At 41.5% G+C, this 17341-nt stretch overlaps 1 protein-coding gene across 1 annotated transcript in view; it reads right to left on the reverse strand.

Moving 5' to 3' along the window:
• OXR1 (oxidation resistance 1) overlaps positions 1-16980 on the reverse strand; it is a 1544927-nt gene extending 1527947 nt beyond the window's left edge. Inside the window, exon 1 of the mRNA XM_078686888.1 lies at positions 16926-16980. Within this exon, the coding sequence (XP_078543014.1) occupies positions 16926-16942 (17 nt within the window). The 5' untranslated portion in view covers positions 16943-16980. The remainder of the gene's footprint in view (positions 1-16925) is intronic.
• Between the last annotated feature and the right edge of the window lie 361 nt (positions 16981-17341).

Below are 17341 nucleotides of genomic sequence, written 5' to 3' on the forward strand. Positions count from 1 at the left end.
GAATGCACTAGTGCGATGTATGACCAACACTACGGTTAGTTACATTGGTATTTGATACTATGGCATATCATGCAGAGACCACAACCAAATACACAATGGCTACATTGACCTACTATCGAGGCTCCTTGTTACCATCACGATGACTCAGGCACTTCTTAACTGACAAAGTTAGTACTTGTTGTTGACATAATAGTGAAATATGCCAGGGGTCTAACCCTTGTTGAGTAATTCATATGACTGGATGATGGAGGAAACATTGAAAACAACATTGTATTTTAATTGTATAACATTACCATGGTTTGTTGTATGAGAATTAGGGGCGAGTTTAAGGCCAAAGACAATGGTTGCAGTTAGCAGTCTAGGGTTTGTGGACCCCATTAGAGATAAGAAGCGGCTCCTTCCACCCCCTCCCGAACTGTACGAGTGAATTAGCAGACTCCAGCGATGGATGCATACCATGGCATTCCTGACTAATGTAAGTTCACCTGGCTGATGCTAGCAGCTGTCTCCTTGTGTTTATGGTTGGCAAGTATTTAATCATTGTTATTTATTATTTAGAGATTCTTGTGAAAGAATGGGCAGATGTTGCAAGTATTCAATGGTATTTGAAGTTACTATTGGCATTGAAAAGTAAGTGTAGCACAGTGTTATTAGCTTGAAGCGCACATCAGTAGCGCATGGCATTTGGGCGAGCCACCACGTATAGTTTAATACCAACCAGTGTGATATCGATAGAATGGTTTGAGTGCTGCAGCACACTTTCAAGCAAATACAAGCATGCATGACATTCGTGGTTGACTTTTACGGGACATTCAGCACACATGCTTCACTCCCGCGGTCCCCAGTCATTTGAAGACTGGTATGGCCTTCCTCACCACAATATTCACAGATCCAAGCTTTATAATTATTTGACACTATTTGTGCTATACAAGAGCATAGCACATGCAGTTGTAGAGTCTGCGTCCACCCCCTCTCCCCCCTGTAAAAAACGATCTAAACTGCAGTGTTCTCCACACTCACCAGAGACTTCCTTAGCAGCGCATTACATGAGCACGCAACTATTCATGTAAATAAGAGCATGTTGGGGTAATTCCACTTACCATCACGCTAGCACCCTACCCCGTGATGAGACATGCTATTTGTTCCTTACATGGGATATTACACCACTGTTCACCTTCTAACAGCTGTTTATGAAAACACCCATGGCTGATTGTTGAGACACCTAAGTCGTTCCCAAAATAACGATACAGATTGTGGCAATTATTTGATGCATGTGTTTTGCATGCATGCTTAGAAAATGCATGGAATAACATAGAACTCATCCTTTTTTTTTTTTGTTTATCCTCATTTTGCGCATGATCGTATAAGGAGTACAGAGGGGAACTTTAAGACCTCCACTTTTTATTCCTTCACTCTTTTTATTTTCCTTACTGTGCTAGCCACGAAGAGTATCCCTTTGGTGGATCTGTCTTGTTTTATCCTCCTATATCCTTTACCATATTCATTAATTCTTAGCGATTGAGTGAGAGCTAGCCATCCAGGCTACTCGGCGGGAATTATTCCCGTCTGAATTATTGTCACCGCTTTAATCATTGGACATATTGGTTCTTAGTCAGGTTCCCTTATTGCCTTACGTATTACTAGTATAGTAATTTTCCCAAATCTCCCAGAAGTTACCTTTTTTGGAAGGTTTTCCTTTCCTATCTAGTTTATTTGTTGTAATGATAGAATTTAGCCAATCCTCATATAGAGGTGGTATTGGTTTAACCCAATTGAGACATATTTCTCTTCTTGCAAGAGGTATCAATACAAATAGCAGATTTTCTTGTTTTTTGGTCAACCATTCATCACTTACATTAAACTTGGTACATATCCCAAAAATAATTAGTGTTGTACTTACTTTTAGGTGAATTCCCAATATCCGACATAACATATTACCTACTTCCTGCCAGAAAAATTCCAATCGCGGGCAGCTTTGGAACATATGTAGGTCATCCGCTTTATCAAGCCCGCATTTAGGGCAGGACTTTATACTTGCTCCTTTGAATTTTGACAGTCTTATGGGTGTCCAGTATGCCCTATGCAGTGTGAATAATTGATTTCTCTTTAAACGTGCCGGTTTGATGATTGACCAGCATTTATCACATGATTTCTGCCATAAATTTTGGAGTTCCGGCTCTATAATATCTTTGCTCCATACTGATTCCGATATTGAAACATTTTCTTCTCCTGCCGCAATTAGAGCCCAGTACCATTTTGAGATTTCTTTCTTTATTGGTGAGATTTTCATAATCTCTTCCTCTATTTCTGTATTTCCTGTTCTTTTCTCCGTCAGAGAGCCTACCCAACTTGTAAGTTGATAATATTTGAATTTTGACAGATTTCTGTTGGTAATTTCTGTAAGATGCTCCCAGGGTTTTAATGAGTTCTCTGTCATCAATTGGCCCCATTTTTCAATTCCTGCCCTTCTTAGTGGAGCTGCTAGGGTATCTTTTAAGCAATCAGGAGTGCCTGGGGAATCCCAGATGGGGACCAAAGAGCTGTAATAAGGGATATTTAGGGTACTTCTCATTTGATACCAGAGTTTCACCGCGTTTCTTAGTACCTTTAATTTTATCTTTTTAAAGAATTTGGGGTGTCCAAATTTAAACATGAAATGATCGGTTTTGTTTGTCAATATTTGGAGAAATTGGGGATATATTTCATATTTTTTCGTAAGGGATCTCACATTTTTGAATTGGAAGGATCTACAGTATTCCACGATATCTGGGCTAGCTATTCCTCCTTGTTCTTTTTTCCTTCTTATTTTATTCCAGGCAATCCTTGATCCTTTTGAGGCCCAAATCAAGTTCGCTATTTCCCCCTGAATTTTCTTCAGATAGTCTCTTTTAAATTCCAGTGGAATAACATTAAAAATGTAAGTGAATTTTGGGAGGATCTACATTTTTACCAAATTTGATCTTCCTATCATGTTTAGAGGTAACTTGTCCCAGACTTTGAGAAGTTTTTTGATCTCAAGTGAAATCCTATTAAGATTTAGTTGGGGGATTTGTTCGAGATCTTTCACTATGGTTATACCCAGATATTTTATTTTATCCTTTGTGTATGGGTTACTCTGTTGTGTATTCCAGCTCATTGACTCAGTTTTTGCTTCATTGGTCAAGTACCCAGCTACTTTCCCAAACTCTGTAATTGCCTTGTTTATTGCTGAGTAAGAACTTTGAAAATTTTCTGTAAAAATCATTCGATCGTCTGCGTAGAGCGCTACTTTTTTAACCCACACCTGATGTTTAAAGGGGATAATTGAATCGTTATTTCTGATTGTGTCTGCCAGTGGTTCAATGTACATGTTGAATAGCAGGGGAGACAGAGGGCACCCTTGCCTTGTTCCCCTTTGTATCGCTATGTTGTTTGTAAGAGTCCCATTAATTAGGATTTTCGCTCTTGGGTTTCTGTAGATCTCGGTTACCAAATGACTAAAATTTTGACCAAGGTTATATTTGTTAATGACTCCGTTTAAAAAAGACCAATTGACCCGGTCAAAAGCTTTGGCAGCGTCAAAGGTTACTATCGTTAAGGGGATTTTTTCACTAGTTGCTACATCTACTGCAGCAAAGAGTTCATGCGTGATTTCTGATATTTGCCTCCCTTTTATAAAACCTTTTTGATCCGGGTGTATCAGCTTTGGCATTACCAGGGCCAGTCTCCCTGCTATTATTTGTGTGAAGATTTTGTAGTCACAATTTAGCAGGGATATGGGCCTATATGACTCACAAACTGTAGGGTTTTTTCCTGGTTTTAGAATAATACTGATTATGGCGTCATTCCAGGAGTCTGGGGTTTTACCCTTTTCCTTGTATATTTTGTTTAATAACCTCGTTAATGGGGGGAATACCGTTTCCCTCAAAGCTGAGTAAAGTTCATTTGGGAGGGCGTCTGGTCAAGCTGCTTTTCCTTTTTTCAGGGCTTTCAGCGCCGTTTTTACTTCTTCCGTTGGTATTTCTGTATTTAGCTCTTCGCTTTCTGTTTGCGACAGCTTCGGTGGGTTTAGGGGATCAAGGTATTTTCCTATTTGATCCAAAGAAGAGGAGGAATCTTCCTCATACAGTTTGGAAAAGAAATTTTCAAATTCCTGTTTGATTACTGATTCATCAGAGGTTACGCCTAGATTGTTGCTCTGTTGTATACTGGATATTTTAGTTTTCCAGGCCAGTAGTTTCCCACAGCCCTCACCATACTCATGGTTTGCTAGTTTACTGGCCTCCCACTTCATTTTCACTCTATCTTCCAGATATTCTGCCAATTTTTCTTTTAATTCTTTTCTCTCCGTCTCTAATGTATTTCTTTTTTCTGAGTTGTGTTCTGCACTAATCAGCACATCCAGTTGGCTTATTGATTCTTCCTTGTCTCTGATCTCTTGTTTGACAAGTTTTGATCTGTAAGCACCCAGACTTATGAGTTTACCTCTAATGACTACTTTATAAGTGTCCCAAGATATTTGATCTGAGGTGCCTATTCTATTATCTTCAAAGAAATTGGCTGAAGTTATGCTCAATTCTTCCCTTATTTTTGGGTCCAGTAATAGAGTACGGTCTACTGTCCATCTCGGTTGAGATTTTATAATTGCTGATTGTAGGGTTAGTTGTACTGCCGAGTGGTCGGAGAGATGTTCTGGTACATGGTCAAGGGCTTTGATGCTATTGTGCAGATTTTTACTGATCAAAAAATAGTCTATTCTGGACTTGTGGCCTAATTTTTTATTGTGGAGAGTAAAGGGATGTTTCTTATTTCCTTTCTCTCTCCACATATCTATCAGCTCTAGGTCATTTTTATAAATGTCTAACCATTCCCTCATTTTAAGTAAATTGGATTGTCTTCCTGGTGGGGATCTATCTAGTTTAGGGTCCATAATAATATTGATGTCACCTCCCAGTAGTATTGGGTCAGTTGCTGATAAAAGTTCTGTATATACGTTTTGTAGGGGGTTTGGATCATCAGTGTTTGGACCATAGTATCCTGCTATAATAAAGGTGTTGTCATATATTTTTACTTTTGCTAAGGCTCATCTGCCCTTGTTGTCCACTGCTTTGTGTATGACTTTTACATTGAGCGATTTTTTGAAGAGTATTGCGATCCCCTTGACGTTACAATTTTGGTTGGTACAAACGTAGGTATCCACCCAGCTCAGGGATTTTATTATTTGCTCCCATTCAGCCTTTAGGAGATGAGTCTCTTGGAGTATGATTACTTCGTTAACTGTTGACTTTAAGTATTCAAAGATCCTCCTACGTCTGCTTGGTGTTCTGAGTCCATTTACGTTCCATGATAACATTTTAAACTCTTTCGTTACTTTAGCCATGATTTTTTTTCTTTTTTGCTGGTTATTTAGTTCCAATTCCATTTTTTCTTGTCGTTCCCTTACATTCCTTCTTACTTTATTACTGAGGATACATTTTTTAAATTTTTTCCCTATTTTGCTCCCCACCCACAGTGCCTTTTTTTATTTGGTTTTGTATTTTCCTGTGTTTGTTTTTACCCTCCCTGAGGAAGCCTCCTTTCTTTCTCTTGGGCGGTATTATTCGCTTTTGAGCTCCATAGTTCATCTATTTGTTACACTCCCTATCTTAAATTTGTGATGTGGTCCGTAACTGTTCCTTTATTTGCTGTATGAAGATTTCCACTTCGCTTGGCTCTCTGATGTTATGCATTTTGTTCTGCCACATGATTCTCAGGGCCGCGGGGAATCTCATCTGAACCGTGGCTCCTAGGGTTTTTAATTCTGCCATGAATTGCCCTAGCTCCCACTGTCTATCCTGGGTGGCTTTTGAAATGTCTGACCGGATCCTGAAGGTCCAATTATCTTTCTTTAGTGAACTGCTTTTTAAACCTTCACTTAGAATTCTTTCTTTTAATGTGTACGTTTTAAAGTTTATTAAGATTTTTCTTGGCGTCTTCCTGTCTCTGCTCTTTCTGAAAGGATCTCGATGTATCCTTTGTATGTCCTCGCTCAGATTTGTGTCTTTAGTCCAGGGGAAATACTCCTCAAGCAGAGAGATGGTAAATTTCTTTATGTCTTGTTCTTCCAGGTTCTCAGGCACATTCAGAATCCTTAGGTTGTTCTTTCTTGCTTGATTTTCTAGCGATTCTAATTTTTCTTTAATGGCTCTGTCCGAGTCCCTTAAATTCCTGATCTCCTTCTCGTTAGATTCTACTTTTTTGTTAAGGGACACCACCTCTGACTCCACCGCTGATACTCTATCCCCTAGTGCGTTTAATTTTTGATCTAAAGTCTCGCAGACTTCTTGAATCTTGGCCTGGTTGGACTCAGATACCATGAATTTCTCTCTCATCTCTTCCAAAACTTTCTCCATCAGGCTTTCCATGATTTCTCCTGTTTGTTGCCCACAAAGTGAAAGTACTGATCTTTCACTTTGTGGGCTTATACTGCCAGTTGTTTCTGTGCTCATTCTCGGGATTTTATCGATTTGACTCTCAAGTTGCTCCTCAGAGTGGGATAATTGGGTAGGAGAGCTTCTTTCGGGTGCTCGAGAAGGCTGTTGCACTTTAAAAAAGGACCTCAGCGAGGGTGTGATTTTGAGTTTGTGTTCGGGTAGGGTCTTCACTTTATCTGCCCTAGGTTTGGGTGGTCGCTCTTGGTTAACGGAGCCCCTCTTTTTTCTTTTTGCTTGTAAAGGCAGAGTCACTTGTTTAGTTGACTGAGGGACACTTTGTTTAGGAAACTGCCTATTTCTAAGGCAATAGCTCGATTTTATCCTGTTTCCTTCTTCGGGTTCTTGACTTCCCTTTTGGTCCTTTTCTTCCTCCTTATTTCTTGTCTTTTTTGAAAATAAGTCTAGCGCCTCTGATCCACCCTTACTTTCACAACCTGCACCTTTTGGACCTTCTTTAGCCTCCGCATTCAAAGCACCCCCTTGCTTACCCCCCTTACACCCTTCAATTAGATCAAGAGCAATGCCCCCCTGACTTTTTTCATTCCCTCGTACCTGGTTCATGGGGTTGCAGCAGAAGCTTGAGTCGGAGTAGAGGAAGATGGTGGCCGGCTAGAAGGTCCGGTCGGGAGCTCCAAAAGTTCGTCTTCACAATTGAAACAAAATCAACCTAAGCTAAATCAGAATCCTTTCCTAGTGGAGACCGTAACCACAGGAATGTAATAGTGGTCGCGGCGACTCTCAGAACATCGAACACGCACCGTACACACAGAGAGAAACTGAAATCTGAGGGAGCTACTCACGTGTGTGTGTTCGGCTTCGGCTTCGGCTTTCGGCGGCTGCCGACTTGGGACCTCGAGAGACCTGGTGAGGCAAGAGTGGGGGGATGAGAGACCGCGATTCACCGGGTCTCGAAAGTATTGACATCGGGGATAGATCTGTTGATTTTCCGTACAGGTGGGCGGCGGCCTCAGATGCACGGCGAGACTGCCTGTAGCTGCACGGCAGAGTGAGTCTCCTCTTCCGGGGGAAGAGCGGCAGTGACAGCGGCAGGAACGGGTGGTCGAGGTTTCAGAGCTCTCATCCAACTCTGCAGTGGCAGTGGTTCAAACAGGATTCTTTCCGGGGCAAGTTGGGCAGCATCACTAGGCAGAGAGACGAGGTGGTTCAAAAGAAAGGAATAATCCAGGTCAGTTTTCAACATTTTACAACGGGAATAAGGCAGATTGAGCCGCGGTTTCAAGGTAACACGAAGACTCCTGGTGATAAAGAACTCATCCTTTAGTCATAATGGTAGGAGACTATGCCGGAGTGTTGGGAGAGTTGTATGTATGATGGTATTAAATACAGGATTACTTTGGTGGATATATTTCTCAGATATCTATAGTCCAGATAGGGTTCAGGAGACTTGTGTGACACTCGTGGGAAGTGGGTTTGAAATAGGAGAATGTCTCTCCCACAGGAGATATGGTCACCCTGTTGATAGACTTTGAGCGGTTGTTCAGTGGGCATACAGTGATATTGTTGGTCTGTACATTCTCCACCTTGTTATATATTTGTGAGTCTATTCAGAACACACATCATATAAGGCAGGCAGATGCTTTTTCAATGCAGACTGATGATTGGTCTGGTTTCTGTGTCTTGACATATGCAGTTATTGAGCGAGAGGATTTTATCCTGAGGAGACCCTTTCACATACAAGGGGTCAAAACATCGACATACATCTCCTTTGGTTCCTTGATTAATTGTAATCTGCATGTGCTATGTTATGCGCACATGTATATTTGAACAACTTGCCTTAAGAACCAAGGAGCTTTTATAGTGTCTTTTGTATATATATTTGAATGGTTATGCACACACACATACGCGCTGAATTGTATGCACTTTTAATGAGACACACTGTCATTTGCATTAGTATTGGAGGAAAATACAGACCAGCAATAGAAACTATTTCAGCCTCGTTGTCTGGTTTATGCAACTCAAATGCGAGCTTACCATTAGGCTGCTAAATAATACATTTTGTATGGGTTTCCTCTGATTTACACACGAGGATTCCAGCTTGACACAAAGAGCCCCACGGTGGACTCTGTTCATATCATGTATACAGACTCTGATCCCCGTGGGCACAGAGGATTGTCCTGGTGACATTACACGCTTCGTATTTGAAACAGGTTTTAATGTGCATAATTATGAAGGACAGTGCACTGCAAAACATTTGTTCCCTGATTTTTTCATTGTGTTATTTGCCCCTTCGCTACCATTTTTGGCCCTGGCTTTTGGCTTGTAGTGCTGGAACGTCTTCTATGTTCTACTTCTGGATAGATGCATTGCTCATTTCTACTCTCTCTTCTTTGAGGAGTTTGGTGCCTTGCTGACCACTGCAGGGCTTACATTCATCTTAAATTAGGAGCTACACATTTGCATTGGAGGCTTTTTACCATTTGTATATTTTTCCACTTAACTGGGACCCTTTTATGGAGACGCCTGACTCTTTTCACATAAACTATTCTGAGCTGGGTGACACCATGGGTTGCTGCTGAGAGGAGTTTCCTTTCCTCGAACAATCAAGAAGGGGACTCAACAGACCTTCTAAATACCTGCTCCTTTAGAGACGCTCATTGTGTAGGAAAGGTATAGATCACCATCAATGCAAACTTGTCAAAAAAGCTTGCTGTCAGTTGCTGTTTTTTCCACTAGTGCGGGGAAAATATTGCACAAAGTTGTAGGCCCTTGTCATTTTAAGAGGATGGTAGCTGCAATCTTACATTTCATTTAAATCCCAATCTCAAAATGTTTTAGATTTGAATTCAAGCAAGGTCACTGACCACACATTTAATTAATTGTGCACATCCTAATAACTAATATATTCACAAATGCCATTTATGAAGGTACAATTCTGCCTTTTTGTAAGTCAGTGTTGCGTAACAGTGTTGCTCGGTGAACAGTACGGTGTGAGAATATCTTTTATCACTTTATTATGCACTTTGGATATATTAATTAGAATGACAAAACTGATGGGCATGGAAGGGCAACGCATGTACAGCTGGCCTCTAATGTGTGCGTTTATTTACCCTACATTTGTGACCTCAGATACATCATTGCCCTGTAGAAACTAAATATTGTCATTGTAAACAGTTATAACTTTTTTTCCACACAAAGGTTTCCAATGACTCAAAAGTCTATCTTGATGTTCCAAGCTGACCTTTATTTTTTTAAGATGTGGCTAAAAGACCAAAAGCCATTTGGAGGACAGAACTCGGGTCTCTTCTGCTGGTAGAGGAAAGAGAAAACCCCGCTGGTTTTCCTATAGAAATTCTATTGTCAGAAGGAGAAACCTGACCTTACCATTGCAGTCAGTAGCACAGGTCTGCTAGACTAGACGGCCGTCAACAATATCCCAAATCTGTGAGATTTGTTCCGTTTTTTTGTGGACGTGCTTTTGGCAGAGACACCTGCAGTGAATGGTGTGCCTTGGGATATTTTCCTCTAGGTGGTTAAGTAAGATGAAGCTATCAGTATGTGGCACATGCTTTTTGAATTATTATGGAACTTTCTAACTTTGGGGCGAGAGCAGCCAAAAAAGAATTAACAGGACCCCTGGCTGGCAACCAGACTGACCAGGAGCCAACACCAATGAGAGCAATATAACTCCCTGTGAGAGCTTCATGACCTTGCATGAGGTTTCTCGATGTTTGTTGTGAAGATGGGCAAGAGGCCCTTGAGTCGACAAAACAGTTGCTCTCAGCTACATCCTTTATGGGTGTGTAAAGATTCTCAAGATAGAAAACTGCAAAGGATATTCAGCAAAATCAAACTGCTCTTAGATGGATTCATATTAGGTGTGAGGGGAACTTGTGGAGATCTACTCTGCAGAATTCTGCAGAGTTATCTAAAAACTCTGTGAAATTCCATGGAGTTGCACCCTGTCTGAACCTCGAGCTTCGATTGGAGCTGCTGAGAACCTTGTAGGTGTCTAGGACCACCCCAAGAAGTAACCTAGGCCATCTTCGTGCATCGGCCTCTTCGTCATCACTGCGCCATCACCTGTCTTTGGGGAGCTACATGTAGACTGGCCCTAGAGCTACACCTGACCGGCACCCAGGTACACCGAAGGACAGCATCGGGGTGCCCCATGAGGCCCTGGCACACTTGGAGCAGTGCATGAGCATCAATGCATGCTCAAGCACAAGGCGCTAGAAAAACACTAGAAGGTAAGGCCTGGGTATTCCAGTATGAGACCGTACAAGCTGTTCTAGGGGTGCGTACGCTGGCCTGGGCTGAAGCAGGTGGTTGTAAGACCTGCTCCCCAAGGTTGAGCTGCCCAGTAACCAGGCTATAAACAGCCCCCAAAGGCCCATGGACCTAGAGCAGCGCTGTCAGTTGACTACCCTAGGCTGTCTCTAAGGCCCTCAGGCCAGCCCTGGGGGTTTCCCTCGCTGCCAGCTAGCGCGTGGGGCCTGGCAGTTCTTGGCATCAGGGAGTGCCTCACTGGCGAAGTGAGAGGCTTTCACAACTTGAGAAATGCTACAAAAAGGGCCTTCTGTTCACTGTCAGGTGATGTGTGTGGATGGTGCTAGGGCACTCATCTGGCACATTCCTTTTGAGAGGCCTGGGTCCTCACACTCATTCGCAAGTGCAAGCAGCTTGTGTGTTAGTCACCCTGGTTCACACGGCACATTTAACTCCACGTGCTTCACAGAGGGCTGGATGGACAGACCCGGTCAGGTGCTTCCTGCTTTCACATTTCTTTTCAGAGGAGGAAAGATATGGCCTTCTGTGGTTAACAATCAGCGAGGCTAGTGGCTGCCTCCAAGGGTGTGTGTTATTACAGTGTTACCGCACAGGGCCTGCCTGGTTTACATAGTGGTGTGAGGGAGAGGGGGCATGTTTTGGATCCCACATGTGCTCTGCTAGGTAGAGCTGCCTGCCTTGGGGCACACATTTATTAGGAGAGATGCTTATTTTTCCTCATTTGCTTATCACACATCATCCACAAGCAAGAGGGGTAAATAGTATGGCACGTGTGGGGTAGCATATTTCTCAGGAAGGTGGATCTTTCTCTTACCTTTGGGAAAGAGGAGCTGGAATGTGTCCACTTCTATATCTCCAGTGTCGACGATATTCTCGGTAGCCATCTATTGACTCTGTTGCTTACACTGCACACAAGTTAACAGTTCACTTAAAGGTCATGTGGGAAAACAGTGAAGAAGACCTGTACATCATCAGAGAGCACCATTGCTCCAGGAAGGGGCGGGAAGAATGAGAAATGAGGGCAGAGGGAGCATGGGAAAATTTGCTGTGCCAGGAAAGCAATACTAGTGTGCTGAAGAAAGAAATAAACTGCTGCTTACAAACTAGGGGTGGGTGAGTGCCACACGGTTGGCAGTTGTTTTTTTTTACCAAACTCCACTTTCCAAGGGGAGCGCAGAGTGCCAAAAACTCAGTGAAAAACGCCAGCAGAGCAGCGTTCACAGCCCAATACAACTTTAAATGTTACTTTCACTTGCACACACTCTTTTCAAATTCAGTATTTCACAGGACTACGCAGCCAACGAACAATGTCTGCACAGTGAGTGTCTCAGAACCAAACCTTTTTAAGCTCCTACTCTGCTCCAGCCATCCTCATTACATCCCCATTCCAAGCTCCAGAGATGCATTCCTGTCAAAATAATTATTCTTCATCACAAATTGCCTCACTTGACTCTACACAGGCAAAAAAAAAAAAAAAAAAAACAACAACCAACGTTCGCTATAATTTCAAAGGTTGGTGGAGCAGAAAGCCCTAGAGGGGCCCAGTCTATATGAAGGCTGCCTTAGCTAAAATTGTAGACCTTTACACATGCTACAAACTTGCTTTTCACATCAATCTTGAAAAACTGCAAAATACTTGCATTTTATTATAAGCTTTCAAGCACCACACATTTACACAAAAACATTGGAGTTTAGCAAATATCATGTGGGTCGCCTAAGATTTCCCAATACGTTTGCCAGCTGTAGGCATTAGGCTTGAACCCAATGATTGAGGAAGTACGCAGATGACAGACAGCCCCTCTGAGTGGGCTTCTTTCCAAATTAACCAACCCTCTGCGTCTAGGATGCTTATTGTGTCTATCTGCTGGTGATAATAAGGGTTATATTTTATGACGAAATTGATGGCAGCTACTTAAGTACCTAGAATCCCAAGTTGTGGGAGGGACACTTCCCAAACGCTTTTGATCCCTTCTAGACGACCCTTTATGCTCCTTATAATTTGACCCAGCACCTTCAAGTACAGAGCACTAGACATTAGGACTGCAGTTGATGCTTCTGATGTTGCCAGATAGCTAGATCTGGGATTATATTAAATAGCCGTTATTCTCTCTTTAGCCTTTACTAGGCCAATACATTAAAGTTTAACTAGGTCAAATATTATAATTTTCGTCCTCTCGTGAAGATTGAATACATTAGATTTTGATGTTGATATTCATTCTAAACATAGCAAGAAGGTCAGAATGTAAGAAGATGTCCACACTTTTGAGGTAACAAAGTTGATGTGTACCTTCCAATATATTTGGGTTTTTAAACTCTATTGTCTATATCAAGAACAGCAAAAAAGTAGAAGAGAGACATCAAAAGTAGAAGAGAGAACTTAAAGGGACCTTGCCAAAGAGGTCACTGCTGCAGATTATTCATCAGCCTTGGAAGTAGCCCATGGCATTTCGTAGATGTGGACTACTAAATACATTGGTCTACTTTCATGTTGGCATTTTAATTAGCTTTTACTTTTTTTTTTAACATTTATTTTTTAATTGAAGGCTCACACATTCTCTCCACCTTCCACCTCTACCAGCTTGTTCGTTTCTCTGGTGTTGCTCCCTCCCTATCCCATGATATATTTGAGGGCTCAGCAGCTGGCAAGTGCTACAATCGCTTGGTTAATTTCTTAAAGGTCAATGTGCTTCACTTTTAATTTTCAGCCTGTTGAAACGGAGAATCAAAATCAAGGAGAAAATGGTTGCTCCATGTCATAATGCATATATACCCAGGTGGCAGCCATTTTGGAAGGTTAGCTGTCCAAGATGGCTTCTGCATGAGCTCATGCATATGCATGGGAAGTGATGCGTGTGCTGCGGACATCTTTGAATACTAATCATTCCGATGTGGCCCCTGCATGCAAATATGCATGAACATGTGTCATGATGCAGGTGAGCAAGTGTATTGCATTCATTTTGACTTTTACTGGTGGCAACACTACAAACAACCATTGACAAACCCAATAGATAGACAGTACCCTGCTAACGGTAAGCTCTATTGGCTTTGTTGATTTTTGTTTAAACGTGCAAGTGAGTGGATATTGTAATGGGGAATTGCAATATATTCTATCCCCATAAATCATTGTGGTATTGAATATAGGATGACCTTTAAATCCAAAAGAAATGATAGGAAACGATATAATAAAACATTTAAATTTCATGAATGAACTTTGTGGTATTTAAACAATCCATATTGAACACTTGAGGAGCAGTATTTTAACACACGACAACTGCTGACCATCTCAGATCCAAAGCTGATCGCAAGCTGTTCCCACCAGCAAAATTATAGAGACATGGGCCTTCTTTCTAACTTTAGGCTGTTCCCTGAGAAATGGGGAACTGCCTCAAAAATCGGTGTTTTTGCACTGGTTTCCGCCTGCTGTTCCAACAGTCTGTGCTGTTTTTCTCAGTCATTTACTGCCAAGTTGTATTTACTAAAATGTGTCTAGGGAAACCCCGAGGGAAACGACTTACTGCACATCTTGGAATCCTGATTCGTGCGAAAAATCCTGTTTCTGTCCAAATCCGGATTTCCAAAATTATCCTAATGATGGTTTTATTCTTTAAACGTTCAATAGGTAGAGTGGGTAAACCACAGACTTTGCAAAGAATCCCATTAGACTTTTAAAAAGTCACATAAAGATAGCAGTTCTTACTCTCCAAAGAAGCTCCTTGGATGCTCTTAATGATTTAATGGACATGGCAGACAGCCTCAAACCCATTTCAGTTTGCATTAATTTTGGAGGTGAGCACAAATGAGAATTTGACAACCTTGAAATCCATTTCAGTTTGCATTAATTTTTAGTGGCGAGCTAAATTTAGAATGTCAGTGTTGTGAAGTTAGACAGACAAACACGAAAGAGGAATTGTTCACCTTAGCAGCACCGGAAAATCCCTCTTCAAAGCAGATACTTAAAAAATTTCACAAGAAAAAGATCAAATGCACTGGAGATGCCTGCTGCAAAGCCTAAGCTTTCAAAATATTGCTTGTGGGATGACTGGGTTTGTGCTTTGAATTTTAATAAGAATGCTGTGATCACTGTAACACCCCCTCGTTCAGATTACACAGAGGTTAAGCGAAAGTCTTTAAATTTCGGATTAAAAGGTCAAACCAATCTCGGAATCATCCCTGATATAAATGAGAAAACATAATAATCTCCGTTGAGTGCACTATGAGTATCTTTGCAAACTGTTTCCATTTTCATGGATGTAAAATTAAAAGACATTTAAGAGCCTTTTCTATTGTATAATAACAAAGAAAATATTTTCATTTTGTGGTACTTCATTTCGGGCAGTTGCTCTGTTTAACATTTGTACAATCTAAAGCACCTCTCTTACTCCCAAACACACACACACACACTCACTCTCTCTCTCTCTCTCTTTCTCTCTCTTTCTTTCAGAACATCAGGTTTGAAGGGCAATGCTTTCAAATGCACAACTCGTGCAAAGCACAGTACACACCGCTCATTGCCTCCCTGGGAGCTGTGAGCATCCTTTGCCAGGAGCGACAGATAATTAAACTGTCTGCAGGCTTCTTTCAGTTAAATCTCTCTGTTCACAGCTCAAAACGTTGTGCACATTTTCTTGTCTTGCAATCGTTTTAAGCATATCCTGAAATAAGATCTGGCCCAACGTCAGAGGAAAATCATTCAGTTCTCCCTCTCGAGATTGGCGCAGAGCAGGAGAGAGGGATGGATTGTGAAACAATCCTACCAGGTGGCCATCCTGATAAAAGCTGACAAAAGCAGTAAGGTCTCGATGAGCGATACCTGGGGTCAAAGTTGTTCCAATGCAGCACACAGCCCTATAGAAACACTCAAGAAGGCATCATTCAGCCTGCGAACTCGACTATCAGTACAAGGAATTTATCAGCAGATTTCTGTTCAGATTCGTTCACATTAATTTCAATAAGCCTCATAAAAGACAAAGCGAATGAATGAAAACAAAAGAAGCTGCAAGGTACCGAGTAGGATGCAAACAGGACAACCAACACAGGCAAGGAAACGGGAACGAGCGGCTGCTTTCGATGATTCAGCCACTTCATAGCAGCCAATTTAGGCCTTAATTGCAATAAGCAGAGGAGTGATGGGCAGAAGTGGCTGGGCTTCAAGAAAACGTGTTCAGAGACAAAACCATGGCTCCAGCCTTTCAGGGAATGTAAATGTCTCTAAAGCCATCACCATCACGATAGTGACATGCTACTTTTGATGCACTCTAAAGACTAAAATCTAAGGAGACGACCCAAACGTGCATTTAGAGCCTTATTCTGAGTACCATAGACACATTCTGAGTTTGTGCACCATGGAACAATGGAAACAACTTTCTCACCATTCTGAGGTCCAAGGTACAAATGTAGAATGAGGCTCTTATTCTGTGGCTTGTAATACCCAAACCCTATGATAAATGTTTTATCTAATTGTTCAATTACCAACTGTACACAAGGCTGTGGGAGTGAGCTCCTTGGTCATCAATACAAAATGAAATAATCGAAGAAGTAATTGAGTTAAAATTCTATAGACAACCTATACACATATGCAGAAAAATACAAGTTTTTCTCTTCCCATGCCAAATACTCTAAGCTATTTTTGGCATTTTAAAAACTCAGGCCTACAAGTCCCAGAATGCAAAGGCAAACAACTGGATTATATGGACTACCTACACATTCCCCAGGCAAACCAGAGAGCTCTGCTCCCAACTAATCTCCAAGTCCCCGGCCTGAATATAATGCAAATAAAGAAGAACAACATAGCAGATATCCGTTCAATATATTTGCAGAAGTCAGATTTGCCTCAAACTGTTACACAATCTCATGGGAATTACACCTACTAGAGCTATCAATGAAACTGATTTCTTGTTTCTGTGATATCAAAATGGTATATATTGCATATTTGCCACAGCAAAATCTGGTTGCAAACGCTCAGAAAAACATGTTTCGGGATCTGCGGGCGAATGATTCCTTTATAAATAATCTAACTTTCTCTCTCAGCCCCCTCTCTCCTAAATTGACAGTGAATGAAGCACAAAGAAAGTTCAGGTTCACTTACAGCATGACAGCCCATGACAGGCAGCTCAGCGAGGAACCGTGAGGGATGTTTATAATAACACAAGTGATATCACATATATTAGTAAGGGCTCATTGTGTCTCATTAATATGTATAAAAGGAACATGCAAAACAAGCCTGACCTTTTAGTTCCAAACATCTTGACGGTGGCTCTCTTCACATTTATGACAGCTCTTTTGCGACAAGATTTATCCAGCAGACCTGGTTAAAAAAGGCGAGAAAGCAGAGGTGAATATTAAAACATTCCCAGTATTAATCACATGCTCAGAATAGCTCTGTCATTTTAATATGAAGGTGTGTAGGATCAACTGCTTCTTTTTTCCAACTCTGGAAAGCAGGTCAGGCTCATGCAGGCTAGTGAACTCAATAAGAAAATAGAAAATACAAATTTAGAATCTAGTTTATGCAGCTGTTGTTCATTGACATATGAAGGGGCCAGAGAGCATCTACACCAGGAGGGACCCTGCAGGTAAGAGCAGTGGGGCCATGTTGGGGGTGGGGGGATTGGACAGATGCCCACAAGGAAAAATTAAATAAT

This window comes from Lissotriton helveticus, chromosome 4_1 (genome assembly GCF_964261635.1).
Source record: "Lissotriton helveticus chromosome 4_1, aLisHel1.1, whole genome shotgun sequence".
Lineage (NCBI taxonomy): Eukaryota > Metazoa > Chordata > Amphibia > Caudata > Salamandridae > Lissotriton > Lissotriton helveticus.